The sequence below is a fragment of the Phaseolus vulgaris genome, chromosome 4 (genome assembly GCF_000499845.2).
Source record: "Phaseolus vulgaris cultivar G19833 chromosome 4, P. vulgaris v2.0, whole genome shotgun sequence".
Classification (NCBI taxonomy): Eukaryota; Viridiplantae; Streptophyta; class Magnoliopsida; order Fabales; family Fabaceae; genus Phaseolus; species Phaseolus vulgaris.
Window position 1 is genome coordinate 20,966 of NC_023756.2, and position 27,380 is coordinate 48,345.

General features: G+C 34.5%; 8 protein-coding genes across 10 annotated transcripts; 2 read left to right on the top strand and 6 right to left on the bottom strand.

The window, feature by feature from the left end:
• Window positions 1-973: 973 nt before the first annotated feature.
• Window positions 974-2,022, bottom strand: LOC137836625 (uncharacterized). The gene has a single exon (XM_068645288.1). It carries the CDS (start codon window positions 1,646-1,648, stop codon window positions 1,166-1,168), a length of 483 nt encoding a protein of 160 aa, XP_068501389.1. The 5' UTR covers window positions 1,649-2,022; the 3' UTR covers window positions 974-1,165.
• A 1,250-nt stretch (window positions 2,023-3,272) lies between these two features.
• On the bottom strand, window positions 3,273-7,578 carry LOC137836624 (elongation factor Ts, mitochondrial). The gene is made up of 7 exons (XM_068645287.1): window positions 7,127-7,578; window positions 6,963-7,040; window positions 6,646-6,820; window positions 6,217-6,401; window positions 5,162-5,287; window positions 4,129-4,217; window positions 3,273-3,601 (listed from the first exon to the last, which is right to left on the bottom strand). The coding sequence occupies exons 1-7, from the start codon at window positions 7,466-7,468 to the stop codon at window positions 3,559-3,561; spliced, it is 1,038 nt and encodes a 345-aa protein (XP_068501388.1). The 5' UTR covers window positions 7,469-7,578; the 3' UTR covers window positions 3,273-3,558.
• Window positions 7,579-9,050: 1,472 nt separating this feature from the next.
• On the bottom strand, window positions 9,051-10,950 carry LOC137836627 (large ribosomal subunit protein uL22c-like). Its single transcript, XM_068645290.1, has 2 exons — window positions 10,539-10,950; window positions 9,051-9,661 (listed from the first exon to the last, which is right to left on the bottom strand). Exons 1-2 carry the CDS (start codon window positions 10,786-10,788, stop codon window positions 9,276-9,278), a joined length of 636 nt encoding a protein of 211 aa, XP_068501391.1. The 5' UTR covers window positions 10,789-10,950; the 3' UTR covers window positions 9,051-9,275.
• A 53-nt stretch (window positions 10,951-11,003) lies between these two features.
• LOC137836626 (uncharacterized) lies at window positions 11,004-14,572 on the top strand. Its single transcript, XM_068645289.1, has 11 exons — window positions 11,004-11,162; window positions 11,229-11,291; window positions 11,380-11,514; window positions 11,594-11,696; window positions 11,791-11,861; window positions 11,955-12,059; window positions 12,458-12,491; window positions 12,623-12,723; window positions 13,478-13,537; window positions 13,592-13,792; window positions 14,287-14,572. Exons 1-11 carry the CDS (start codon window positions 11,004-11,006, stop codon window positions 14,374-14,376), a joined length of 1,122 nt encoding a protein of 373 aa, XP_068501390.1. The 3' UTR covers window positions 14,377-14,572.
• Window positions 14,573-15,624: 1,052 nt separating this feature from the next.
• Window positions 15,625-16,450, top strand: LOC137836628 (heavy metal-associated isoprenylated plant protein 21-like). The gene is made up of 3 exons (XM_068645291.1): window positions 15,625-15,766; window positions 15,876-15,951; window positions 16,086-16,450. Exons 1-3 carry the CDS (start codon window positions 15,695-15,697, stop codon window positions 16,388-16,390), a joined length of 453 nt encoding a protein of 150 aa, XP_068501392.1. The 5' UTR covers window positions 15,625-15,694; the 3' UTR covers window positions 16,391-16,450.
• Window positions 16,451-17,483: 1,033 nt separating this feature from the next.
• Window positions 17,484-19,093, bottom strand: LOC137836629 (uncharacterized). Its single transcript, XM_068645292.1, has 3 exons — window positions 18,807-19,093; window positions 17,793-17,909; window positions 17,484-17,708 (listed from the first exon to the last, which is right to left on the bottom strand). Exons 1-2 carry the CDS (start codon window positions 19,053-19,055, stop codon window positions 17,817-17,819), a joined length of 342 nt encoding a protein of 113 aa, XP_068501393.1. The 5' UTR covers window positions 19,056-19,093; the 3' UTR covers window positions 17,484-17,708; window positions 17,793-17,816.
• A 1,995-nt stretch (window positions 19,094-21,088) lies between these two features.
• LOC137836630 (actin-1-like) lies at window positions 21,089-23,125 on the bottom strand. 3 transcript variants are annotated; one of them, XM_068645293.1, is made up of 5 exons: window positions 22,816-23,125; window positions 22,650-22,730; window positions 22,179-22,572; window positions 21,470-22,083; window positions 21,089-21,366 (listed from the first exon to the last, which is right to left on the bottom strand). In XM_068645293.1, exons 2-5 carry the CDS (start codon window positions 22,707-22,709, stop codon window positions 21,301-21,303), a joined length of 1,134 nt encoding a protein of 377 aa, XP_068501394.1. In that variant the 5' UTR covers window positions 22,710-22,730; window positions 22,816-23,125; the 3' UTR covers window positions 21,089-21,300. The 3 variants fall into 3 exon arrangements, with proteins under 3 accessions (XP_068501394.1, XP_068501395.1, XP_068501396.1); XM_068645294.1 differs by having other exon boundaries at window positions 22,650-22,727; window positions 22,816-23,080; XM_068645295.1 differs by having other exon boundaries at window positions 22,650-22,727; window positions 22,951-23,066.
• A 1,086-nt stretch (window positions 23,126-24,211) lies between these two features.
• Window positions 24,212-26,864, bottom strand: LOC137836631 (uncharacterized). The gene is made up of 4 exons (XM_068645296.1): window positions 26,645-26,864; window positions 26,508-26,574; window positions 26,322-26,408; window positions 24,212-24,448 (listed from the first exon to the last, which is right to left on the bottom strand). Exons 1-4 carry the CDS (start codon window positions 26,804-26,806, stop codon window positions 24,384-24,386), a joined length of 381 nt encoding a protein of 126 aa, XP_068501397.1. The 5' UTR covers window positions 26,807-26,864; the 3' UTR covers window positions 24,212-24,383.
• Between the last annotated feature and the right edge of the window lie 516 nt (window positions 26,865-27,380).

Here is a 27,380-nt window from a genome sequence, read left to right on the forward strand (position 1 = left end):
TTTGGTTTTGGCTGAGATTTGAACCCCAAATTGTCCCACAAGATTTGCAATAAATTTTTTATTCATCACTATCTGGGCTGAAAGGAAGGTTCGTTTGTGTGTGAAACGGTTTGATTTTTTTTCTAGGTGAATACTCATCTGTTTGACATGAAATCTGTCGCGTTTTGTCCCAAATTTAGTTGAGATTCTTACGTGGAATTTCAGGAAAAAACTAATTCGGGAGAATTTTTCACAAATTTTGTGCAAATCAATGTTATCTTATACCAAAACCTGTGAAATTCCGCCCTACTTTCTGCAATTTTATTCTGGTTTCGTATTGCGGTGAAAAAATTCACACAAGTACTTTCATATGTTGTTTGCATCCAGCTAAGGAGGCACGTCCATAAACAAATCATAAAAATAAGATACGGGAAAGAAAAGCTAGGACGTTTTGTTTTCAGAAAATCGGTTTTGTTCACTCTCGGTTTGGGACTTACTACGTCTTAGTCCTTGGGTATTTTTGTTTGAAATTTTTACGAGACAGTCCTCATTGTTTCTATTGAGTTTTGGCTAAGATTTGAGCCCCAGATTCGTCCCACAAGATTCGTAATAAATTTTTTATTCTTCACAGTCCGGGCTGGGAGGAAGGTTCGTTTGTGTGAAACTGTTTGATTTTTTTCCTAGGTGAATACTCATCCCTTTGACATGAAATCTGTCGCGTTTCGTCCCAAATTCAGTCGAGATTCTTACGTGGAATTTCAGGAAAAAACTATTTTGGAAGAATTTTTTAAAAAATTTGTACAAATCAATGTCCTCTACCAAAACTTATGAAATTTCACCCTACTTTCTGCAATTTTATTCTGGGTCGTACTTTCCTTCAATCTCGTAAACAGAAGCAAGTTATTTCAATTAAATCTTGGCAAATGAATAATTAGTTATAGCTCTCAATCCTAACCAAAACCCTGAAATAAAATTAAAGTTTTTGGCAATGAAATTTGAATATAAGAATAGCCTGATAACACACTGCATGTCTAATGTCTTGAACTAGTTTTAGTAATACATACAATTCCAATCACAATGAAGAACTTTTTTTGTCCTAAAAGTAATTAATGTCGTGTAAGTAACTGGTAAACATGGAAATGTCCCATAATCACAAGAAAGCCACAATATTTGTGAGTCCTTCTGATTATGATCTTGCACACACTGCTTCTTCTGCTATGGTCTCAAGCAAAGGTTTCTTTGACCTGCTAATGGACAACCTGTGCATGAACTCGGGGCTAGAAAACTCTTCAATCCCGTCAAGCTTCAACTTGGCCTCCTCTGCTTCTTTCTCAGGAGCAACTCTCACTTTTGCAGTGACCCTTTTGGCAGTGAGCAACAGGGCACCCATGTCAGATGGTGTGACCACAGAGTTAAGCCTCTTCATGGGATGCATCACATAAACGTTGCCACACTCAAGCTCCTCATCCGCGTTCAGTGCACAAAACCTTCGTCCAATCTGTAGAGATCGAGTGTTCACCACAAAGAAGCTTGGCATCTCAAGCATCAGTTCTGCTGCTTTAACTCCTTCTTCAAACTTCTGAACCTCCCCACTTGGAAATACCACCTTTATGCCCCTCCAATGCCTGTTCCCTGCTGCTGATAGAGTGCAAGAAATGTAGTTCCCCATCTTCAACTTTGCTTATTTGCAAACACTGATAACAACGTAGCTATATGTATGTGTGTTTCTGAGGCTATGGATGAAATGAGATATAGCTAGTATTTGTGTGTATATATATACACACACACAAGAGAAGATGTGATATGAAGTAGTCAGTTAGAAATTTCAGATTCAAAGGAGGCAGTTGATTAAATACACACAAGGTTGACATTGTAAAAGAGTCCGCGTTAGGATGAAAAGTAGTGCCAAGAAGAAGCTTCTTTGGCATCTTCCTGTAGTCTGTGATAAGTGTTGTTTACTTATTCTTTTATATATTTAGAGATGAAGCTTATGATCTGTAGCCATGATAGTGTACGCGTGAAACCCAAATGCTATAATATTCCTTCTTCTCATTATTATTATTATCACTATTATGGTAATGTCACAGGTGGTGAGCATTATTTCTTCTCAACAGATCACAAATCCCATTATCTGTAGTGCCTTCAGCACAAAATAAGGAAGTGACTTTATTTATTATATTATATTACATATGTTTGGACGCAAAAAGTTTGATCAAAATGCATGTGAATTCACGGAATTGACAAATTGTAAAAAACTAGTTTCGAAGCTTTGCGTGACATTATTATTTGCGGTGACCGTGTCGGTTAGCTTGTGTTGACAAGTCATAAACAATATTCATCACATCATTCGTCTCTCACATTTCCAAAAACATAATCTCTTATTATTTATTGTCATACGTATGAAAAGAATTATATCGTGATTGCAATGAATAGGAAGCTTGGTGCTAACTTCTACGTTGTTTTTTAATTAGTAATTGGACATGTTTCTCCATCCAATACACGTCATTCCCTGTGAATTGCAGAAATCTATGAACTCATATTGATGATTACCTACACATGTTTCCTACATCATTGGGTCATAAACTACTTTAGATTGGCTTCATTCTTTTTTTATTATTTTTCTCCGGGCTGTTGTGTTTGTGATGATGCCAAATCTCATTCTATAAGTATTAAATTATTTTGCTTAGTTTATCCTTGAGTTGATTCCGAGAGAGTTGTTGTTCTAAATCATTAAGTAGCTGGAAGGGAAAGTTGAGTAGAAGCAATCCATGCATATTTTCTATTCATAACAGTGTCAACTATTTCCTTACAATAAATTTTCCTCTTATTTAAGTATGTCTACATACCAAGTGTCTAAACAAGTTATGTTATAGCTAACTAGCTCCTTATCTAAAGGTTAGAGAACCCTTGATCATTTTTTGCTGCACTTGGTAACCGATGCACCAACTCTTTGCTTCAATACAAATACACGAGTTAAAGAATAAATCACATTACAAATAATGATCTAGTAATAGTTAGGGCAGCCAAGAACCAATTTAATCTAATATGCTCAAGTCTTCCTCTATTCTCATGACCATGGCTCTACTGGTTGCTTCCTTAGTAAGGGGTCTATTAATGAGCAAAACTTGCGTTGAAAATGTGATTGACACTTGATTTAAATCGCTTTAAAAGAAGAAGGATTGAAATTGAAAACACAAACAAGAACATGTCTGCTGTTGGGCAATTGTTTCGTTTATTCAAAAGTGTCAATTTGTTTGCTAGCTTTGAAGAAATAAAACTGAGAAACAATGAACTAAAGATATAAAACCATAACTTTATTATTTTGAAAGCTACGGTAATGTGTTCAACTACCGCTTTTGTGGGATAGGGAAGGAGCACCAGAACAAAGTAATACAGTCTAAAAGAAGTCATTTATGCTTTCCTCTACAGTGCAAAATTTTCAACCGAATCCCGTACCTCATCGCTGGATCAATATCGGAACATACATGTTTAAATCTTATGAGCTAGAGAGCAAAAGCCTTAAAAGCAAAGCAGAGCTCTCAGAGGGTTTCCTCCCTCAATAGACAGAATGTCCTTAAATTAGGCAACTTGAGCGACAGTCTCGGATGCATCTGTTTCTTGACTGAAAAATGTAGATGGTCAATAAAACTGTTAAATCAATCAAAAGTAAATTCAAATAAACTCTCAAGACATGAAAAACATGATGGGAATTTTATTCTCAATTGTTTGAGAGCATTGGATGGGTCAGTTAGGGATAGGATGATTTCAAAGCCTAAAAGGAACTTGACTGATCCTGAGTGAAGACAAAGTCATTTTAGGTAGGTGAGGTAAAAGAACACTTTCGGCTGTACACATTATCATATAAAATGGAGAAATTTAACACTTTCAATTAACTAAATATTCCAAATTACTAGACACGGATCAAAGTAATATAAGCTTAAATGCACTTTAATCCCAAATCCTGTAATTACAGCACGATGAAAACGAGCAAAATAGAATGTGTACAGTAATACGCCACTAACTAAACTACAACACTTAATACAATTTGGTTAAACCCTTAAAGGGCAATTGCAATGATTTTCGTTTCAGTGGCAGACAAATGGAATCTAGAATAAGATAGGAAAAGAGTATCCAAAAATGTGGTTTTACCTTGCAATTCCTTCCCCAACTTCCATTCTGAGAAAGTTCACAACCCTCACAGATGAACCCACCTCCTTGGATAGATTATCCAGCACCGCCTGCAAAGAAGAATGAGAGATACTAGAAAATCAATTACCAAACAAACAAACAAATTGGCTCGAAGATGGATGCTTCACAAAATGTACACAGCATTATATATGCACGCAATAATAGCAAATACACATCTAAAGAATATGCACTTTGTAATTCCACTAAATATATTTTTAACGCTAGTCAAATCAAAGGCACAATCTGGAAGCTTATCATGAAATTCTACATCTGGGTTGTGATCCTGGAAATAACAAAAAATGCTTAATGGCACTGGAAACAACAAAACACCTTCATTTGCTGATTAGTGTCTGGAAAACATACTAAGAAGGCCCACCTAGAGTTTGAAACTTTGAAAGCCTAACAACAGTTCTATATCATATTTGCTTGGAAGCAAATATAGGTTTCTCATTTCCTATTTATGATCATAAACGAAGAAGTGATGGAAACATCATTATTTAGAGATGATTTGGATTATTGGGGCATGAGGGCTATTTGTAAGTTCAAATTAAAAAAAAGTTTCAACCATGAAAGGAAATAGGATCCAATAATGTAATAATTAGTCTGGCATTTCCAAGAAAGACAACCAAACTATCACTATCAAGTGCACCTCTCTTTTTCCTTTTTCGATAGTGAAGAGATCATAATTGTCACTCTTCACCAAATTCTCAAGTTAAGGCAATCTACAACTTGATGCTGCAGGGGCTGTTTACAAATTTCTGAAATCTCTCATATCAAACATGGAACCAAATAATGAATGCATTTGCTGCCACCATAACCTTAAAGCATTGTAAACACCACAACCAATACTTACACTGACAACCACCACATGGGTATAGTTTTTATTTCTTTTCAATCAAAATAATGATATTGATAAAATAAATATAGCCATTATAACTCCACCGTGACATAAATCACAATTGAATCCATTTTGATTCACAGAAACACCACATACCTTCACATTCATAGTGTCATTCATAATAAACTTTTGGTCCATAAGTACAACATCCTCGAAATACTTGCGGAGTCGTCCTTCAACCATTTTCTCTATGGCCATCTGGGACTTACCAGAGGACTCTGCCTGAAATAATTAAACAATAGTAAGAGTTTAAATTTTTCGTTTGGTTTCTAAATATTGGTAAAGAAGTGCAACTTTAGCATGGATTAAGAAATTCAATAAAATATTGAGCAGATTACGATTGCTGAGCAAAGTTTTCTTCCAATTCTGAATTTTAATAGCTAGAAAAGATTTGGTTTATCAATCCAAGAGTAGAATCAGTCTGACTAGGCCAACCCTAAACTTTATTAATCCAGGCATATATGTATTTATAGAAGGAAAAGGGTGAGAGAGGAAAAGGACCATGTTTATGTACAAGAAGGTTATCATTCTTGTACAGGTGTAACTGGCCACATTTCATAAAGAAACTAGTTCAAATGTTCATTTTCCCAATTGAACCAAACCTTGCCAATTGAAATATAATTAAAACCTATTAAACTAAAAGCCAGATTAAACCTACAACACAACACCATCTTAAACAGTCCTTAGAAAGACACCTAGGGCAGTTGCCATTTGCCATCTGGTCTGTTGCATCTATGCAAGCATTGCAACTTTTCAAACCTATCCCCCCTGAAGGGAAAATAAACGTTCATTAAGGAAACAAGAAATTTAAATTAGCGCACAACAATTGATACAATATCTGAGAGGGTGTTAGCTAAATTTTCTGTTATGACAGCTTGCTATTTTTGTTGGTTAAGTTTGTTAGCCTCTTTGTAGTTCTACATGTACTTGATGTAAGTTCTCAATGAAGTAATACATCAATTTTTCTATTATTACAAGCAGTGGGCTCATTCATCTAAATTAAAATCATTAATTTAGATTTTACTGAAATAAACGACAAATTCCCAAATAGTTCATAAAGACCAAAACATACAGAAGCCTATGCCATATTAACTACGATTCATGCATTCAGCACGGGCCTGAGCTTGAATCCAAAAGAAATCAGCCTATACCTGAGATTTAAGAATTTCCCTCTCATTTGCCAAAGCATCAGAAGGCACGAGTTCCTTTGTTAAAAACAATGGCTTTGCTGCCACTACATGCATGGCCAATTCTGATCCAACACGCTGTAGAGCTTCCACTTGTGTTTTACCATCATCTACTTCAAGGGACAAAATTCCAGCAATGCGACCCAAACCTAATCAAAGAGGAGAGAGTCAAGATCCTTATTGGGTTAAGCGTCTAGAGGAGCCACAAAGAATTCGATACTCAGCACAATATATAGTAAAACAAAATGATACTGATTTCATTCGAACAACTTGATGCATGTAAATACAAACACTGCCCCAACTGTTCAGATGCAATGCAAGAGTGGCAAAACAGTTCTAATAGCAGAGCAGAAAGTAAAAGGAACAAAAGTAGGAAGTGGAGTTAATTTTTACCTGGTTGGGGACTGGTATGAAGATATGAAGATATAAAACCGTTGGATGCTGTAGGCAAGACATAACCTCTTCTAAGCCTCACATTCTCCCCCATCATGGCAGCCACTTCAGTGATTGCATTTTGAACGGTTGTTTCTCCGCTGATCTTTGGATGCTCAAGATTCAAAGTCGTGTCCTGGCAAATGCAAGCGATGATTTAAATAAAAACATACTGTAAGAAGATCGTAGCCTGAGAAGATTTCAGGCAATGAGATAACAGAATTAATTTGCACAGGGGCTTTCAAAGAGGTTTATTGCAACAATATATAATAACTTACCTCCAAAGATTGAGGTCCAATATGAAAGGCAGAAGAAGAAGAAGAGAGCGACAAAGCTTTGTTCGCTAAACATAATGCCTGTAGATTGAAGAAGAGAGTAAGTGAGAAATGTGCGAATTATAGAGTTAATTGCATTGAGGTAATAGGAATACGAAGCGACAAACCAAGTGTTGGAAAATGTCGTTTCGAGCAACAAAATCGGTTTCGCAGTTGAGTTCGACGAGAGCGAGCGCGGTGGGGGTTTGGGCGACGGCGAGCAAACCTTGGGAGGCGGTTCTTGAGGATTTTTTGGAAGCTAAAACTTTTCCCCTTTTTCTGAGTTCCTTCTGAGCAGCTTCTATGTCCCAATTGGAATCAACCAGAGCGGCTTTAACGTCCTTCATAGGAGCGCTTGTTCTTTCTCGCAATTGCTTAATCAGATTCACGTTCTCCGACGCAGAACAGTAATACGAACTATTCCGCCGTACCAAAGCACAAACACGTTTTGCAGCGCCGTAGAAAGCCATTGCGATTCCGACTCAGAGCTCAACAAACAGAAGCGCAGCTCCGTTAATGGATGCTAGGGCTTTTCAACACTCTCTCTGCAACATCTCATTTTACTACCAATTGCATCTATAACGTAGTTTATTAATATTACTTTTTTTTATTTTATAAAACTTTTTAGTCCTTTTTCTTTTTATTTTAGATGCTCCTTTCTTATTTTACAAATGACTAAAACTAAACATATTTATTACACTTGACAAAAATGTATATCTTAAACCCATTACTTATAACAAACAATATATTATAAGTTTAATTTCGTAAATATGTATATATTGTTTCATATTTTAGTGTATAGATTTAATTATAAATTCACTCAAATAGTTAATTTAAATAATATTCTAATTTTTAAATTTTATTATCATATTTTGAAATAGAATCCCAACATTAATTACAATTAATAATCTATTTAAATTATTACAAAATAAATTTTAAATGTAACTAATGTTGTAAAATATTAGCTGCCATATATATTTTTTATTTTAAATTTTAAATTTTTTCATAATTTCTTTATTTTTTAAAAAGTTAAAAATTAGGTTAGAATTCAGTTTAGTAAAGTCTGCTATTTTGATAAATATTGTAAATAATATGATATTTGGTTTTTTTTTAATAATAAATTTTGTGTAAGAGTTATTTGATGCGTCATATCTTGAAAATAATAGAATATGATATAAAATATATATATATATATATATATATATTTTTTATTTTATTTTTTCATATAGTGACCCTTATTCCAAAATTGATAATCAATAACTAATATGTCAGATGGGGCGTGGCTTCCACTGGTATAATTAAAAGTTTTGTATTTGTCATTCATGGTTAAAGTTAGAGTTCCTATTATAGCCATGCTGGAACTTCTATATCAAACTTATTTTCTGTTTATTTCAATTCAGTTTATTTTCTATTCACTCAATGAATTAATCCTCCTCTGTGCGCTTAATCATTTCTTTGAATAAGTTTTGAGAAAAATATTTTTTTTCATGACCAATAATTAATAATAGATATCAAAGAAGAAAAATTGGTATTTAGAAAATAGATTAGTGGTTCATTGGGAACTAAATTAAGAAGAGAATTATGAGTATAAGGAAAATTATAACCCAAAGCTTTCCTTCACTTCCACTCTTTCTCACTTTAGTACTTCTGTTTTAATTATGCACAATCAAACAAACCATTGAAATTAAATTAGCCTAGACCATATAAGAATTTCTGAAATCAGTAACCATCACTAGTGCTTGGTGCATGATATATGGATTCTGTCCATTGTTAGTATGCACTTGTTCTTGTTCTAGAGAAGCTAAGGGGGCCTTCAGACGGTGCTCATAACAGTAGAACAAGGTTTAATTTGATCATTCACAAGATGGTGGAGAAGTGGCAAATGTGTAAAAGATTGCAAGTAACTCATCTACACCATTTAATATTCTCTCAATTCATTTCACCACAGAACCTGGAATGTCTTTTTGTTACTTACAGGAAGAAATATTGACATTATAAACCAGATAGAATAGAATGGCGACTGGTTTAAGTGAAGGAAGAAATGAAGCAAAATTTAGAAGAGAAGAGAACAACCAATGTCACATTTTTCTTTTCAAATTGCACTACAAAACCATTCATTTTCAGGACTAATTAAATTGAATATTTAAACATGTTCATCACTCCCCTACAAGTCAAAATGAAGTACATAGTGTCGAAATGCAGAAATTTTGATAAAACATAATGGGCAAAGGAAACTAACCCATCAAAAGACATACACACACTTAGTCCGAAACAGGATTATGCAGGGGTTGCTTCCACGAGGGCCTCACTTGGTAAGCCTTTTACAGTTATGGTTATATGACAAGTGCGCTTTTTAATTGAATGAGCACGCCCTCGAGATACAGGTTTTACCCTTTTCATTGTTTTCCCTTCATTAACCTCTGCTTTACTGATAACTAAACTTCCCTTGCTTAAACCCAGATTATTGCTAGCATTTGCTCCTGCCGAAAACACTATCTTCAGAATGGCTTCACACGCTCGATAAGGCATCAGTTCCAATATCATAAGTGTTTCATCGTATTTTCGTCCACGAATCTGATCGATCACTCTACGAGCTTTGTTAGCAGACATACGAATATTTCTCCCTACAGCGAACGCTTCCACGGCTTTGCTGCTCTCCTGCTCTGCACCACCATTAAATTTAAACATCGGTTACATCTTTTCCCAAACCCTTGTAAGATCTACACATGATGGCATATTAAAGACACACCCAAACCCGTAAAATGTAAAATGCTAAATATTTGACTGCCTAAAATTTCCAATGAAAGCCTTTTGTTTGTGTCAGAGTGAAACTCAGAAAGACCTCATACTCTTCAGTCACTCACTCATGTCTTCTTTGCATTTCACACACAAACATATAAGGAAGAACTTTGACCCTTTGATTCAAGAAATGTACATGAATTAATAGTGGTATGCTATATATGTATATATATATATGCCTCAACCAATTTATTGAACATTAAGTTTGTACTGCCGCAGGAAAACAGTCTAAAGAAGTGAATGAAAGGCAAAGGCATCGAATTGGCGTTAGAAAGCAGCAGATGAAAGATGTGATTGACGACACCCATTTATAACTAATGCAAATGTTTAAACTTTTTAGAATTCTCAACCAACACTAACTCAAATCACTAGGAAGTTCACAGGATAGTACTGATTACTGACATAAAACCATGTTCACAAATAAATATTCATAATTGTGGAATTGGGGATTCACAATACGATACTGATTACTGAATTTTACCCCTGAGAAACAAGATGAATGAAGGACACATAACGTGAAGAAGAAGGTCCGTTTGAGACCCTTCTGAGTGTAGTATCTAAATGCAGGATATATGGAGAGAAGAAGGCACATTAGAACATAATAGAATGAATTGGAGCTAATATTTGATGCATATATATAGTTATATTAGGGTTGCGATGTTGAAATGAGAAAAGAGATGGAAGAAGCATGTTATGGAGAATGGTGAAAGGGAAAGAGAAAGAGAAAGAGAAAGAGAGTACCTCCGAACTGGGAAGCGTTGAAGCGACAAACGAGGGAGTTGTGATTGAGGTGGGAAGTGTTGGGTTTGATGGAAATGAGGGTTTTGTCGGTAAAATGGGAGGGCTCGGAGAAGCAGCGGATTCCGGCGGAGGGGAATTTGAGCTTGGGTTGACAGTGGAATTGGAATTGGGGAGCGACGGCGACAGATAAAGGAGGAGGATTGTGGTGAAGACGAAGGAGAGGACGGTTCACTGCCAGAGAAACAGCCATTTCTGTTTTCCTCTCTCTTACCCAATGAAGCTGCAGTGAGAGAGATGGATAAGATAAAGGGCATATTTATCTTAATTCTTTTCTTTTTCTTTTTCCTCATATAAACCATTTAAATAGTTTTTTATATATTCATTTGTAAAATTAATTGATCAAAATAAAATTATACATAATTATATATATATATATATAGATATAGAGAGAGAGAGGGAAGGGAAATGCAAATGTACAGCTACAGGTGGTGTGGTTCAGTGCCCTCCACACCCACAACCGCAACCACCATGATTCGTCGGTTATGCTGTTTACAGAGCGTCTCCTCCGCTTCCACCACCACCACCACCAACAAGAAGCCCCTTGTCTTCTTGGGTGCACCTCAGGTTTCTCTCTCTCTGCACTCCTCTTTCTTCACTTTTTTCTGTTTCACTTCATTCTCTACTTTTCAGGTCTCTTCCATAGTCCTTGACACGCTTCTCGACGCTTCTGCTTCTCCACATTCTTCATTCGAGGTTCCTTCACACCCCATATACACGCCATTTTCTTCTAATTTCACTTTCATTCCATGTTTACACTGTGTATGGAATATGAATTCATCAGGTTGCGGCCATTGTGACTCAGCCAGCTGCTAGAAGGGACAGGGGCAAGAAGCTTGCCCTCTCTCCCTTGGCCACTCATGCTCTTGACAGAGGCTTCTCCCCCGATCTCATTTTCACTCCCCATAAAGCTGGAGACGTATGCACCTTCTCTACCCTGTTCTATTTATTGCGTTTTTCTTAGTTTTCTTCTTTCTCATCAAACTCAATTTCTGCAGGATGCTTTCTTGTCAAATTTAAAAGCTTTGCAACCCCACTTGTGCATTACAGCTGCCTATGGCAATATATTACCTACCAAGTTTCTAGATATTCCTCAATTCGGTTTGTCACTTCCTCCTCCATTGCCACCCATGCTACTGCAAAATCTATCAAAAATTATACCTCTGTGACACCTTTCCATTTGCAAATACCTCAGGAACAGTTAATATTCACCCTAGCCTGCTGCCATTGTATCGTGGCGCTGCTCCTGTTCAAAGGGCTTTGCTGGTTCTCCCCCGTTTCTTTTGTCAATCCTACATTCTCAATGTTTCTATTTCATTAACTTACTTTGCTGGTGGTTTATATTGGTTTGTGCACTAGGATGGTGTTAGAGAAACTGGAGTGTCGTTAGCATTCACCGTTCGTGCTCTCGATGCTGGACCTATCATTGCTACTGAAACAATTCAAGTTGATGATCAAATAAAGGTATGTTTTCTGTTTCTCCGTCTCTGCTACAATTGGTCTGAATGGAATGGAAATGCATCATGAGCCCTTTGCTTTATATTAAAGAAGAAGAGTTTTTTTATATATAATCTTTATCCTTCATTTGTAACATAATTTGAAATGTTTCTACTTCTGGTTTGGGAGTGTAAAACTGGTGCATATTATATCAAGGATTGCAATCTCCCTTAATTGTATTAATATTATATCAGGTTCGTAATGAGAATATACAGTAAAATCTTCTGGGTTTTTTATTTTCTATTTTTTACCGGTTTAGCATTCTGGATTACCTTTAACCATAGCTGTCAACTTGTTTAGTGAAACTTACAAGGCAGGTATTCTTTTTGTCCCTGATTCTGACAAAACTTTAGATTTGTGTGTAGGCACCCGATTTACTTGATCTCCTGTTTCGTAAAGGTATGATTCTTCAATTTTTGTCGTCCTGTGTACCTTTCTCTAGGTGATCTCTGTGCTAAGATATTCTTATCTGAGCAATTTGATAGAGTGTTCCACACTGAATGAGTTCCTACCTTTATTTGACAAAGCAGGTTCTGACCTTTTGATTAGGGAACTTCCTTCTATACTTGATGGATCAGCAAGATTAAAGGCACAACCTCAAGATGACTCTAAGGTTACATTGGCTCCTAAGGTATGTGAGCCTTGATTATGTTTCCAGGAAGCTGTCATAGAAAATAACAATTCCTATTAATATTTGTTCAGTATATATCAGGTCCAAAATACTGTCTACTTTGTTGAAATTTGATATTGCATATACTATTAAAAATCTATTGTATTATTACTGGCAAGAAATTAATGGTTAAAAAATGCATCGATTCTCTTTGCAAGTCAGTAATATAAATTCCCTTTAATAATAATCAAAAGAGTGCGAATGAAAGGCCACAAACACAACCTTATATACAATAAATTCAACGGGTAGAAAAAAGACACTTGAAGATATGGGTATTCTATATTCCTCTAAATTATCCTCACTTTCCTTCCAAAATGCAATATGTGAACCTTCACCCAACCTAAGAAGCTAGTAGTCTATAAGAAGTATATCCCTGAGAAATAGTCTTCCTGGGTGTTGCATCCATTGCAAATGGTTATGTTTTTTCTTTTTCTTCTGTCTCTGATTTTTCAACACTTCGAGCTCCTGTTGTTCAGAAATAGGGTTTAATACTATTTATTTTTACATGATTTCTTCAAGCAGTTGGCTGTAGTTCAGTTAGAAAACTTGTGAATGTCAAAGACTGAATTGGTGAGAGTTTGTGTTACATGTCTTTCTGTTCAGTGCAGTAAACATCTGTTATTCATAAGAAAAAGGAAAATACTCTGGTAGATACGGTTTGCAAAAATATCTTACAAGGAGTTGCTCATTTTTTTTATTTTTCTACTTTATGCAGATAAATCCAGATGAATCATGGCTATCCTTTGATAAAGAAGCATCTGTTGTGCACAATAAGGTAAACTTCATGATCTTATCTGAAGGGCACAGTTGTGATATAAAACAATTTTAGGTTCGTGCCTTTTCAGGGTGGCCAGGAACTAGAGCAAGAGTTGTAGTGGTTGAGAAAAATGGTCAGCAGAAAACTTTGGATATTAAAATTATTACCACACGACTTAGCAGTCATGAAAGTGTGCTGTTCAATGAAGCAGATGATGTTGCATTTGTTGAGGGTGCGTTGGTATTTCCATGTGGAAGGGGTACCACACTTGAGGTATACATAAATTGAAATTCCTGTCACGCATTCAAGAGGCTTTTGTCCTTTCTATGATTACATGCTTATTTCATCCTATTGGAATTGAATTCTATGATTGTAATTCTTGCCTGGTTAATTACACTTGTGTTTTTTAACACTTTTTCAATATAAATCTTATTTAGCTTTTCAAAAAATGAATGGACAGAAATAGTGTTGGATGAAGAGGCAATGCCCTTGTTGGGGATGCGAATTATATATCCGCACTTTATTGATAGAGCATTTGCACTTGAAAATACAAAATCTCGAGTTTGTCATTGCTTGCTTTCTGAGATACAGTTGACAAGCGTTTTTCTTTAATATCACGAGGAACAGCCATTGATGAAGCACTGTTGCTCTTCAATCTAAATAAGAGAACTTTTTGTACACAAATTTAGTATATTCTTTCAAAATAAGACCTATATCCTTGCAAATCAAATACGGCTTTCTGAATCCAGTGACATTGTAACTCTCAGGTATTGGAAGTTCAGCTTCCTGGAAAAAAGGCAGTAAATGCAGCTGCTTTCTGGAATGGGCTGCGGGGGCAGAAGCTGAAGAAATTATGAGGGTGGTTGATCAAATAAAAGGGCATAGTTTAAATTATTTTTGAGCTGTTTAGGAAATCGATTCTTTTTGTTTTGAAATGATTTAAATTTTTATTTTCATGTTTAATTTTATCATTTAATCGTTTTTCTGGACTGATTTTATATTCATTTATGTACAACCTAAGCTTAGCAATTCTCTATTGAATTGCTTCCCAAATCTTCTTTTCTTTTGCATTGGTTTACACCATGTATGTGCTTCCCACGATAGATTAACAGATACTTGCTTGTGCGAGCTAAGTTACTGGAGTGATCTTACTGAAATTATAAGCTCACTATCTAACAATCCAATACAAAATTTGAGTGCAGTAGTTGACTGTAGCAGTTAAGGTGACACTCATTCATCTTCTTAACTCAACAAAGTGTTTGGATGGTGCGCATTACAATTATTCTTCCATCCCCTTCCATCTGCTTTTTGTGGGTCTAAAGAAGAGCAACTTTAGACTTTGGGTAGGCAACAAGCAATAACAAATTGAGTAAATCATTGTGCCCTTTGCTTTGGGATTGGATCCTTAATCATTAATCAATATTATTGTTGCGGAAAGTATTAAATCATTTTCATGCTTGCTGCCGCCGTAGCGCCGCTCTGTTATTTATATATTTCAATCTTTCAACCATTCTTATCTCTTTCTGACTACAATAATGCCGTGCCCATCAAAAATATACTTGAGCAAAGAAAATCAAAATAGGAGGAACAATAGTTTCTTTACGTTGAATTGGTTATTACTGTGTTTTAACTTTTCATTATTTTATACCTACTTGCAATTTCAATAATTCTTTTTCACAGATATTTTACATTATTCGATCCACATTTAACTTTTCTTAACTCGTCTATCTGTTGGTTCTGTGAAATGCATCAGGGAACAGTTTCACCCATAATGGCTATCCAAAGAGAACTGATTACTGTTAATAAGCTGATAGTAAGATATAACCATTCAATAATTTAATGAAACAGTGGATAAAATCATTTAATAAAAGGCATTATTGGAGCAATTTGTGAGGGTGAAATGTGGAAGGCAAACCATAATCATTGCAAAAAACTGAAAGTCTAGATAAATATAAAGAATAAAAGAAATAGATATATTGTGAATAAAAAAATATGGCAGTGGCAGAGGCAACACCATTGCAGCGTTACAGTGCTAACCTTTTAAGAACACATGTCCCCATTAATAATTACAGTTTATAATATATAATACAATGTTGAAGATACTGCTTTTCCAACTAGACCTCTCAATCTATTATATATAAACCCTATTCATAGCTCTAAATTAGTCATCACAAAATGGGTGCACTTGATTACCTCTCCAACTTTTGCACTGTAACCACCACTAGGACCAAGCACAAAGCAATGCAGGTAAGTACTTCTTCCTTCACCTTGTTCCTTCTTATGTAACTTCCTTCTTTCATTCCTCTATTCATCATTACTATTCACATGCGTTGAGTTGCTTTAAATATCATTTCAGACAGTTGAGATCAAAGTGAGAATGGACTGCGATGGTTGCGAAAGAAGAGTCCGAAATGCAGTCACTTCATTGAAAGGTTTTGCATACTAATATATACTACATTTTCTTCTGTTTGCTGCAATAAATAGGATGGTTTTGTATATGCATGTTCCAGAGGAAGAGGAGTTAAAAGAGATGTGTTTGGCGTTAAAGTATGGTGAGATTGTGCAGGAGTGAAATCTGTGGAGGTGAACAGAAAGCAAAGTAGGGTGGTGGTGAGCGGATACGTGGATCCAAACAAGGTGCTAAAGAGGGTAAGGAGCACAGGGAAGGTGAGAGCTAAGTTTTGGCCATATGTAGAACAGCATCTTGTGTACTATCCATATGCCCCAGGAGCATATGACAGAAGAGCACCATCTGGATATGTTAGAAACGTTGTGCAGGCTTTTCCTGATCATTCATCCAATGCTCCTCCACAAGAGAACTTTCTCTCCTTCTTCAGTGATGACAACGTGCATGCATGTTCCATCATGTAATATGCATCCCCTTCACCATCCCCATCAAATCAAATCAAATAAACCATTTCACTCTTCTCTCTTCTCTTCTCTTCTCTTCTCTCTTCTCTTCTCTTCTCTTCTCTTCTCATGGCTGCATGGTTTTCTCAGAAACGCTCATGAATATCTAATGCATGCTGAATCATTGTACGTTAAGAAAAACGAAAAACTATGTATATATAATTATATACATATAACAAACAACACTATATAAATATTTTGTTCTAGAGTGTACTTGGTCAAAGAGTGTCAAATATTATTCCTTTCAAAAATCACTTTGTTGCTCATAACTAATCTAATTGTCAGTTTTTATTGGGATTTTTCTGTTTAATTATTCTTCTATTATCCTCAAAGTTTAAATTGGAATTTTTTTTAAGGAAACCAAGTTTAACACTACTCTAATAAAAAGAATAACTATGTGTTTATGTGTGTTTGAAATAACACTCCTTGTGTTCATTTTATTGAAGTATTATAATTTGGAAATATTTTTTGTTTTAACTATGATTTTCAAAGTTTAATACTTTTTATCATTTATACTCTTATTTTTCACTTAGTTTATATACATATTTACTGGGATGTAAAAATGAAAAAAAAAATCTTATAAATATTTTAAGAAAGTAGGAGGCAGTTGTTTAAAACAAAAAAACAACACCCGTGAGCAAGAAAATCAATTATTAATGCCCACACGGCAGAAGTTTACAACAATTTAGAGCACACATCCCAAAATTTTGGCTTTATTGCAATTGGAATCATCAGACACATCCCTCAAACTTAGCTTTTACTGTTATTATAAACAAAAGGACCAGTGAATTATTTGAAGATAATTTTCTTAAAAATCTTCTGTCTTTTTTTATTATTGTAATCTTATGATGATTCCACCATTCAAAACAGTACACCCATAAATGTGGAATGTTGTTATACACATACATTCCAGTTAATTGGTGTAGCTTTTGACTTTACAGTCACTGTGTATGCACTGCATAATTACATAATAATCAACTAATGACAGAGAGCGCATATGCTTACTTTATGAAAATATTTTTCTGCATAATTTCCGTTTTTCACGCTCCAAGTATTGAATTTTGAACATAAAGAATAATATATTGATCAAATGTAACCAGAATGAAGCAATCCTTGTGATTAATACTAAAATGTACCTCATAGCTAAACCAAACATAACATTAACAACAAGTTATTTGATTTCCTTTGAACATAGTTCCTAACACCATATTCCATAACATAGCATGTGTATGTTGTTTGAGCTTTAATCTGACAAGAGTTGAATGTACAAAAGGTCGTCCTGCAGAAAACAAGAAAGAAGAGTAAATTGAGAATACATTAGAAAATGTTATATGCATGAATATATATATGTATATACATATACCTTGGTGTGTAGTTATAGATATGATTAGTCATCAATGACAACCACTCCGAATTTCTCCCACAGAGCTACAACCTCGCTCTGGCTTCTGTATTGATGCCCTTCCCTGTCGTAGTAGTTCTGCATATTCATTCCAAAATTAATAGATCAAACTAACTATCAGACTTACAAGAATTTGTGAGAATCACAAATGAAAATAAAGCACCACAATATAACAATAACACATCAAACTATGAAGAACTACTCATTGACTTATTTCAGTGCAAGGATGAAGGTGTTTTGTGAGCTGATGGAGGCTTGCACGGTAAAAGCAAAGAGATTTTTTTTAAAAATCACACTCCAACTCAGGATCTTTGCCAGTTACAAGTAGTAAATATGGATACAGATGTTTAATGTTTTAATTTGAAGTACAAGATCTTCTTTTTCCATACTAAGTCTTTTTTTTTATCAGTCACGGAAATCTAATCTAGAGTGACTTACATATTTGTTGCATACGGGTAAATGTAAAGAAGAAGTTTGAAGGTGTATGATTATTTTAGATGGACATTTTTATGTTTCATATGTGTATAGATTACTATTTGTAGATGGATTTGGGTATGAAATACCTTTTTATTTATTTATTTATTATTTTTATTGATAAAAAAATTATGAATTATATTATGTGTATCAAAAAAGATAGATTCACTATAAGATTCTCCGGCAAGTAGAGATATAACGTATACAATCAGTTGAAACAAATCAAAGAAACATATTCACAAAAATAAAGAAGACATTGCAGACTAACTTTCTCCAACATCGTGGTACCAGATGCATATATATACGGAAAAATATATATTGAGAATCCTGTTTGTTACAGTACAGAACCATCTTTTTTTATCTAAAATTTCAATTTTTTAATAAAATGAGAAAAATACAATTTTTATATATCATAGTTTCTACTGAGCAGGTCATGTATCATTCCTCGTATATACGTCCAGGCATTCGTACAAAAATACATGAAAAGAAGAAGAAGAATACCCTGTACACCCTGCCAGACAACATGTGGCGTTCTTCCGCCACCCAACCAGGAAGCAGCCACTGGTAGCCAGGCGATGTGTTGTCGTGGATGGTGCAGAGAGTCTGTTCATTTCCGGCGCGTGGGCGAGAATGTCGTTTGATTTTTGACAGAGTTTCCTTTGTTTTCTCCGACAATGTTTGGTTCTTCTTCCGCTTCCCCTCACCACCACCACCATCACCATGCCTTTGCTTCCCACCCTCGCTCTCCATCTTCACCTTCACTCACACTCTCGCTCTCTCCTTCTCTCAACAGTGTCTTATATATATATATATATATATATATATATATATATATATATATATATATATATATATATATATATATATATGATATTTCTATATGTTCTCCACCTAAAAACAATTTACATTGTTAATAATTAATGACTAATAATTAATAAAAATATAATTACTATCATTCTAAATAATTACTAAAAGTGTCTAAAGATTTACCATATATCCATCTATAATAATTAGTTTAGTTGATTTTATTATTTTCTCATCAAAAATTAAACTATTGCCTTATTTATATCCTCCTAAATGGGAAAAAAAAAACTATTTTGACAACCCTTTAAAAACTATAAATAATAATAAAATATTAAATTAAGTTGTTTTATTAAAATATAAATTACATCTTTAAATAAAAAATTAATAAAAATGGTTGTGGGATGGAAATATAGATTTTGACAACTCCATCTTTGTTGGATGGTTAATACCAAGTCATGGTTATCTATTTGGCTTAAAAAGTATGTAGGATTAATGTAGGTTAGTTTAGGATATTGTTCTATTAATTTTAACTCATTTTCAACATCCAAATAACCTCATTTTTTTTTTCTTTCTCATTCTCATCCAAACAAAGCCATAAAATGATCTGGAACACACTTTGTTATCGCTCATCTGCAGTGGGATTTTAACAGTAATGAAGTTCGCTGACTTCATACATATTATTTTATGATTTTTTTGTATAGATTAAATCAGATTATGCTTACCTCTACACTTTCATTATGTCAAACAACTTTAATTCATTGGTTGAAATTAAACTTTACTGTGATTCAAAAACGAGTTTTGGAAACTCTTATTTCGTTGTGTTTATCATGAAGGATTCTAATCTTGTGTTAGAATACTTACTTGGGCATCTTCTTTCAACTTTAGCCCATTAGTCTTAAATGATACTATTGGTTTTCAATATGTAGTTTGTCTTTTTGTTGTTGTTAATCATCTATATAAAAAGAGAGATTAGAGATTTGTATTATTCTTGGGAGATAAAGTTTGATTCTCTTAAAAAATTCAAGATCTTTATGCTAGATTTTCATTGAAATATTAATTGGCTTTTGAATGTGAAGTCCATCACTTCTATACTATTCCTTTCAGTTTTTTATTGATAATTTTAAATTATAAAAAAAAAAAAAAAATTGTGACAATGACTTGAGGTAGTAACACAAAACTTACGGAAGATTTTTTTATCTTTAATTTTTCGTATTAATTATTATTACATGTGTATTTAAAATATCCAATTCCATTTTTAACCCAGCTAATATGAAAATTAAATTAAAAAAAATTGACTAAGTTAAGAGATGTGTATTTTAAAAAAAATACATTATATCCAATAAAATGTATTGAACTTCAATGTATACTCATTTATAGAGTAGTTAATTGAATAATTTCTTATTCAAATTATTAAAATCAAATAATTACTCCATTGGTTCTTATTTGACTTGTAGAGTTCATCAAGTAACAAGACATAAAATTGTAATTTGAATCTTGATCTTCTACAATTTTTAAAAATTGTAATCAGGTCCCTAATTTTTATCTAGTTGTCATTTATCATGATCAACATGTTTTAAGGTAAATATTGGACATATATGATGGAAATAAAAGTTTTTAGTAAATAAAAATGATAAAAGTACTCGTTGAAGCAAAAGTTTTAAAAATTGAACATCAATTACAAAGTTATGTGACATAACCAATCTAATCTAAAGTGAAATACCAGTTTGTTAGTTATAGGAACAGAAGGGTGGAGAGGGTGTTGGATTAGAGAAGTTGTGGTTATGTCCATTGTGTAGAGAAGTGGTAAGAAAAAAATGACTTCTGAATTTTCCTGTCAATCGGCAGGGAAGAACACCAGAATTTTCCAATCATTTCTCAACAACAGTAGCAATTTACATTAAAGGTACCCTCTCGGCTATAGAAATATGTAATGCATTGGATCAGGTTCATAATTTTGCATATAAAATCAAGAAGAAGCATAAGTAAAATTAAAAATTTATAATAATACTGAAAATTGCATGCACCATTTTTGACAAAAATAAAATCCTCGTCTTCTCCAAATCACTCCAGAGAAAAACGTAAACGGATACAAAAAGTTAGAATATAATGAAAGGGTTACAAGCAAGTAGCAGTTCTTCCGGAGGAACAAAACAGCCATCTTTTCCTTCAATAACCCAATTGATCAAACAATTTAGAAGCACTTTCTATGCACAATTGATGGTCCAGACTCATCGTACTCTGCCTTTGCAATCCACATCTGCAATCAAAAAACACAGTTTGTTGGGTCTGATTAGCAAGCAAGCAAGAACACAAACAGCAAAATTCAATGATTATATTATATTAATCAATAGAGAAGAGACCTGCTGGAAGGTGCTGAGGGATGCCAAGATAGAACCTCCGATCCAGACACTGTACTTTCTCTCAGGAGGAGCAACCACCTTGATCTTCATGCTGCTGGGGGCCAAAGCAGAAATTTCCTTGCTCATTCTATCAGCGATGCCAGGGAACATGGTGGTGCCGCCTGAAAGTACAATGTTACCGTACAGATCTTTCCTGATGTCAACATCACATTTCATTATGGAGTTGTATGTTGTTTCGTGAATGCCCGCTGCTTCCATTCCCACCATGGATGGCTGGTACAACACCTCTGGACACCTGAAACGCTCAGCTCCAATGGTGATAACCTGCCCATCCGGCAACTCATAGCTCTTCTCCACTGCAGAGCTGGTTTTGGCCGTCTCAAGCTCTTGCTCATAGTCCAGGGCTATGTAAGCCAGCTTTTCCTTCATATCCCTCACAATTTCACGCTCTGCTGAGGTGGTAAAAGAATATCCACGTTCTGTCAGAATCTTCATCAAGAAATCAGTTAGATCACGACCAGCCAAATCAAGACGAAGGATGGCATGTGGGAGGGCATAGCCCTCGTAGATAGGGACTGTGTGGCTCACACCATCCCCAGAATCCAACACAATACCTGCAAAAGGAAGCAAAATGGATCATCATCAACACCATCACCATCATCATCATATTACAATCCTAAGAAAACGAAACGATTTGAAAAAATGTTACCAGTTGTACGGCCACTGGCATAGAGTGAAAGAACAGCCTGAATGGCTACATACATAGCAGGGGCATTGAAAGTCTCAAACATGATTTGGGTCATCTTCTCACGGTTAGCCTTAGGGTTAAGAGGAGCCTCTGTCAAGAGAACGGGGTGCTCCTCCGGGGCGACACGAAGCTCATTGTAGAAGGTATGATGCCAAATCTTTTCCATATCATCCCAATTGCTGACGATACCGTGCTCAATGGGGTACTTGAGAGTGAGAATACCACGCTTGGACTGAGCCTCGTCGCCAACATATGCATCCTTCTGGCCCATCCCAACCATCACGCCGGTGTGGCGAGGACGGCCAACAATGCTGGGGAAGACGGCGCGTGGGGCATCATCTCCGGCAAAGCCCGCCTGAAAAAGATAGACAGGAATTGGAAGAAAGGGAAAACGTTAACGCCAAAGAATGCGAACAGAGACGCATGGTGTACCTTGACCATTCCCGTTCCATTATCACAAACAAGGGGTTGAATATCCTCAGCGTCTGCCATCTTCTTCTAATGTCTGCTCTGCTGGAAAAATCAAGAAGAAGAAAATTGGGAGATCTAGAATGTGATCGAAAACAGAAAGAGAAAGAGAATGAAGAATGTGATTTACCTTGGGAAATGCGAATGCGAGAGAGAGGAGAGAAGAGGGGAGAAGAGAGGAAGAAAGAGCGATTATCAGAGTGAGACACAAAATGAAGAAAAATCCATTGAAATGAATATAACAAGCATCAGAGGGAATGGTGACCGTTGGATCATGTCTCCCAATTTTTGGAGAGAGAGAGAGAGAGAGAAATTCACGGTTACGTTCATCGTTCATTCTTTTCTCCATCTCCACCAATACTCTTCATTCTTTTACGGAGCAAAACAACGGGTGCGCTTAATTTCACAAATTTGGTTAAAATAAAATAGAAAATAAACTTGTTCAGCCAGACAGTTCAGATGAATAATAAGTTTCAACCACAATATCTTACTTGAGGTCCCACATCGCCAACCACAATACTTTACACTTTTCCTTTTCCACCACTTGAAAACTAAACTGCATTGCAATCTACGATTTAAGAATGCCACCAAAACATTCAATAACCATTTAAATTACGCCACACTCTGTAACAACCACAAATGCTCCCTCCTCAATTTCTACCTGTTACTGCTGCTGCTGCTAAAGCTGATGCAGCTTCCTCATTTCTCACCCATTTCTGCCATTAATGGCTCTGTATTATTAGATATTGCAGAACAAGTGCAAACGCCATCATGCCATGCCTCTTACCTTCCAATTACCACTCTCATTTTCTTCAAACCAAACTACTATCTAATGCCTCACATCATCAATCTACATCCACTTTATGCGTTAACTAAAAAAAATGTCATCTTCTGTTTTAACTTATGTAATACAAACACTAATACATACACTGATACAACACATATCCGGATACGAATGTAAAATTACATCTTCTCTCTATCCCTCTCATCATATCATATCATTACATATAAGCTCTTTGAAAAATAAATCATTTTTAATTCAAAATGTTTTTAAACTGAAATTACCTTCTATTAATGTTTCAAGCTGGAATTAGTAGTTATCTATAACAAATTTTATCTACTGTTTTAACTCAATCACAATTCCGAATTAAAAAATCAACTCCCCAGCATGAAACCAGACATACTTATTATTATATCAGTGTAAATCTAAACAGCCAATAAGCTAGAGAATGTCTTTTGGGAAGCAATTTATTTTAGAATCATTTTATTAAAATTATTAATTAGAAGAAAAAAATATGGTCCTCCCACTCACTGCAAACTACCCGTCACAACAGAAAACTCGATTGATTTGACAAAAACAAAATCCATTTTGTAGTAAAGAGTTTTAAAATACCAAGTATTTGTGAATTCTATTGATAAGCGCATAAACTGCGTAATACTGTGAACGTCAAAGAACCATATACATCAAACTTGATTTTAGATTTCCTTGCACGTCATGATGTAAAGGGGTATCAGGGGTAGAAGCGTTTTCCTTTTCCATATTTCCAATCCGATTTCCATTAATCGTTAAAGGTCATTAAACAAAAGAAAGTAAAGGAAGAGCATATCAATCACTCAAGGGCCACAAATTATACCATCACACATTGGTCTATTCTATCCTCCACCCTACCAAGTATGTAGAATATTAAAGCTTCATATTTACTCCACCATTGCATCAGCCGAAGTATCAGCAGCAGGAACATCAGACTTTCCTTTGTTCTTCCCTGTACAATGTCACCACAAATATCAAAGTTAAAACACATAATTACCGAAGTTATAGCTAAAACCAGTTCCTGTGCAATTAAATGATTTCATCCTTTTATTATGAAGCAACCATCGCATCACTGGTATTGTGAATAACATCAGGCAAGCCATATGCAATATGTGTACAAATACAGATCCAATACAACCCTATTCATTACTTCAATATATATATATATATATATATATTTCAATTTTGGACAAGATCAGGTGAAACTAGGTTATGTGTTTCGACGAGTTAGATGGTTCATAACTTCAATCCATCCTAAATACAGCAAATCGCTATTGGACTGTAGCAGATGGCCCCTCCCCTCTAATATCCTCGTAGCTAACCCATCAATCATCATCACTGTTTCATGCTTATAATCCCCACTTGAATAAAGGCAGAGGCAGAGAAAACATGTCTCAATTCTTGACTTAATCTAGGATCAACTCAAACACCAGAGGAAATACATTAAACACTTAATATAAGTTTGTAAAGGTGGATAAGTATGTTTGTTAGGACTTAAACACAAGAAGAGTATTCAACCCAATATTATTCTACTGATGTAAGAATATTATCGCCCTTTTAAGGATTGACTTCCAAAACAATTTCCACTCTATTGAACACTGACTGATGGTAGACTAGTCCAATATTATCCTACTTTATATGGGACTTCTTGTAATGTCATTCTAAGTTCTCTTGTAATGCAAATAAATTGAAATATGGAGCCATTATTTCATTCATTTTCATCCATGCAGCCCAAGTTTAAATTTCTTTCTTTGAATATAAATTAAATCTTGTTGATTAGTCGTATATACATAACTAAATTATATTAATAGACTTGGTAGACAGTGGAAAAGATTTAATAGTTTTGGCTCTTTTCTCCAACCAAACATACTACATTAATTTCATGCTCCCCATCCTCTCAACCAAACAGGGTGTTAACATGTAATACCTGAACTGGACATAATTTTAACACATTATTCACGTATGCTATTATGGGTTTGTTTGGGTGAGCTTCACCATAAGACTTTTAGGAGAGAAAAAAAAAGAAATTAGCTATTCCACAAGTTAAGATTAGCTTATGCACAAGTTAAATATAAAAATTTAGAGAAGCTATATGAAAAAGTTTCAACAAAATAGGTCATGCATAAACTAATTTTAGCCTATGGAGAAGCTAATTTCATTTTTTTCTTATTTTTCTCTCCTATAAGTCATTAATCATACAAACAGGCTCTAATATCTTAAGCTACATTCCTATTTTATAAACCATAAACCCTATTTTAAAATTCCCTGAGAACTACAATTTGACAAAAAAAAGTGAATGCACACATGGAGAAGCTAGTTCGACCCAAAAAAGCCCGTATAGACTGTAGCCTTTATCAAAATCAACATATGCTCAAACAGACACACTACAAAGGGGATTGCTAATGATTTAAAAAAAAAACTGCATTCAATAAAAAATCAATACAAGTGTCCCAAATTAATTATTGAACTTTAACTAGTCCGTGAAAGTATACTGTATAGCACATGCATTCCACATATTACAGCTCGTATAACTACAGTAATAAGTTAGCCTACGAAGAAATAAATGATGATCAAATCGAATAGACACCGATAGTATGCATGCTGTAGAGTTTAGGTATCTTTTACTAGCATTACATATTTGTGAAAAATTGGTTATAGAAAGTCCGAATGCTTTATTGTATATAATTTAATATACCTTTGTGCAAATGTATCCCAATTTTTAGAAGAAAAAAAAAAGAGTTACATACTTTTGAACCCATACATACACAGAATCTAGTGCAAGATAGAACAAAAAAAATTATAATTATAAGCATGATAGACCTTACCTTTGTGTTTCTTCTTCGGCACTTTAACTTTCACAGTCTTCTTCAAGCGAACCATTACTGAGGGTTTAGGGGTATCTTTGGTATCCCCTGCTCGCAAAATCAAACAATATTAACATATTTTCTGGTATTAGCACAAAACAGCTATGATACAAAAGTTTATCATTCCATTAAATGAGTGGCAGGTACCTTCAGCAACTGCCATTTGAACATCTTCCATGCTTATCAAACCATTCTGAATGGCGTCCTTTTGCTCCTGAAGAGTGAAAAAGCAAATTGTGAGAATTGAGAGTGTGAAGGATAGAAAGAGAAAGCGTGTGGAGTACCCGGCGCCATTTTTTGAAGAGCTTGCGCTTTCGTTTTCCTGATAGAGAAACGGGTTGCTCCCTGATCTTGAGCTTGGCGGTGTAAGGGTCTCCGTGAAGGTGTCTCTTCTTCTCAGCTACCAGAGCTCTCCTTCGCTTCTGCACCACATTGAACTTCGCCATCACAAACACCAAACCCTAAACCTAAACCTAATTCCCTTTATTCTCTTCTTTTATAATTTAAATTGAATTTAAATAATACCTCATTTTGTTTTTTCAAAAAGATAAATGATGTATTTTATTTAATATGATGTATTGTGCATATAGTATTCTATATTGTTTATTTTTCAATATAGAAACAACTAAATTCAATATAAAATAATCATTTTTCTTTTGAAAAAAAAATGAAAATGATTCTTTCCTTCTAAATTAACAATAAGGACAAAGACTAAATCCTTCAATTGAATATAAGGAATTTTGATGATAAATTTGTAATTAAAATTGAGTTTTATAATCTTTTTCAATTGCGCCTTGTAAACCTTTTCACCATATCTTATTTATTCTAAAAGTGTTTTATGGTCTTATATTCTATTTAATTTAATATTTATTATACATTTTGTTTTAATTATAGTGTATTAATATTCATACTCTTTTTTATTTTTTATAATTTAAACTCAATTTAATTACACAATTAAATATATTTTTAATTTTTATGATTTAAAGGCATATTTATTCAGATTCGAAACTATCTGACATC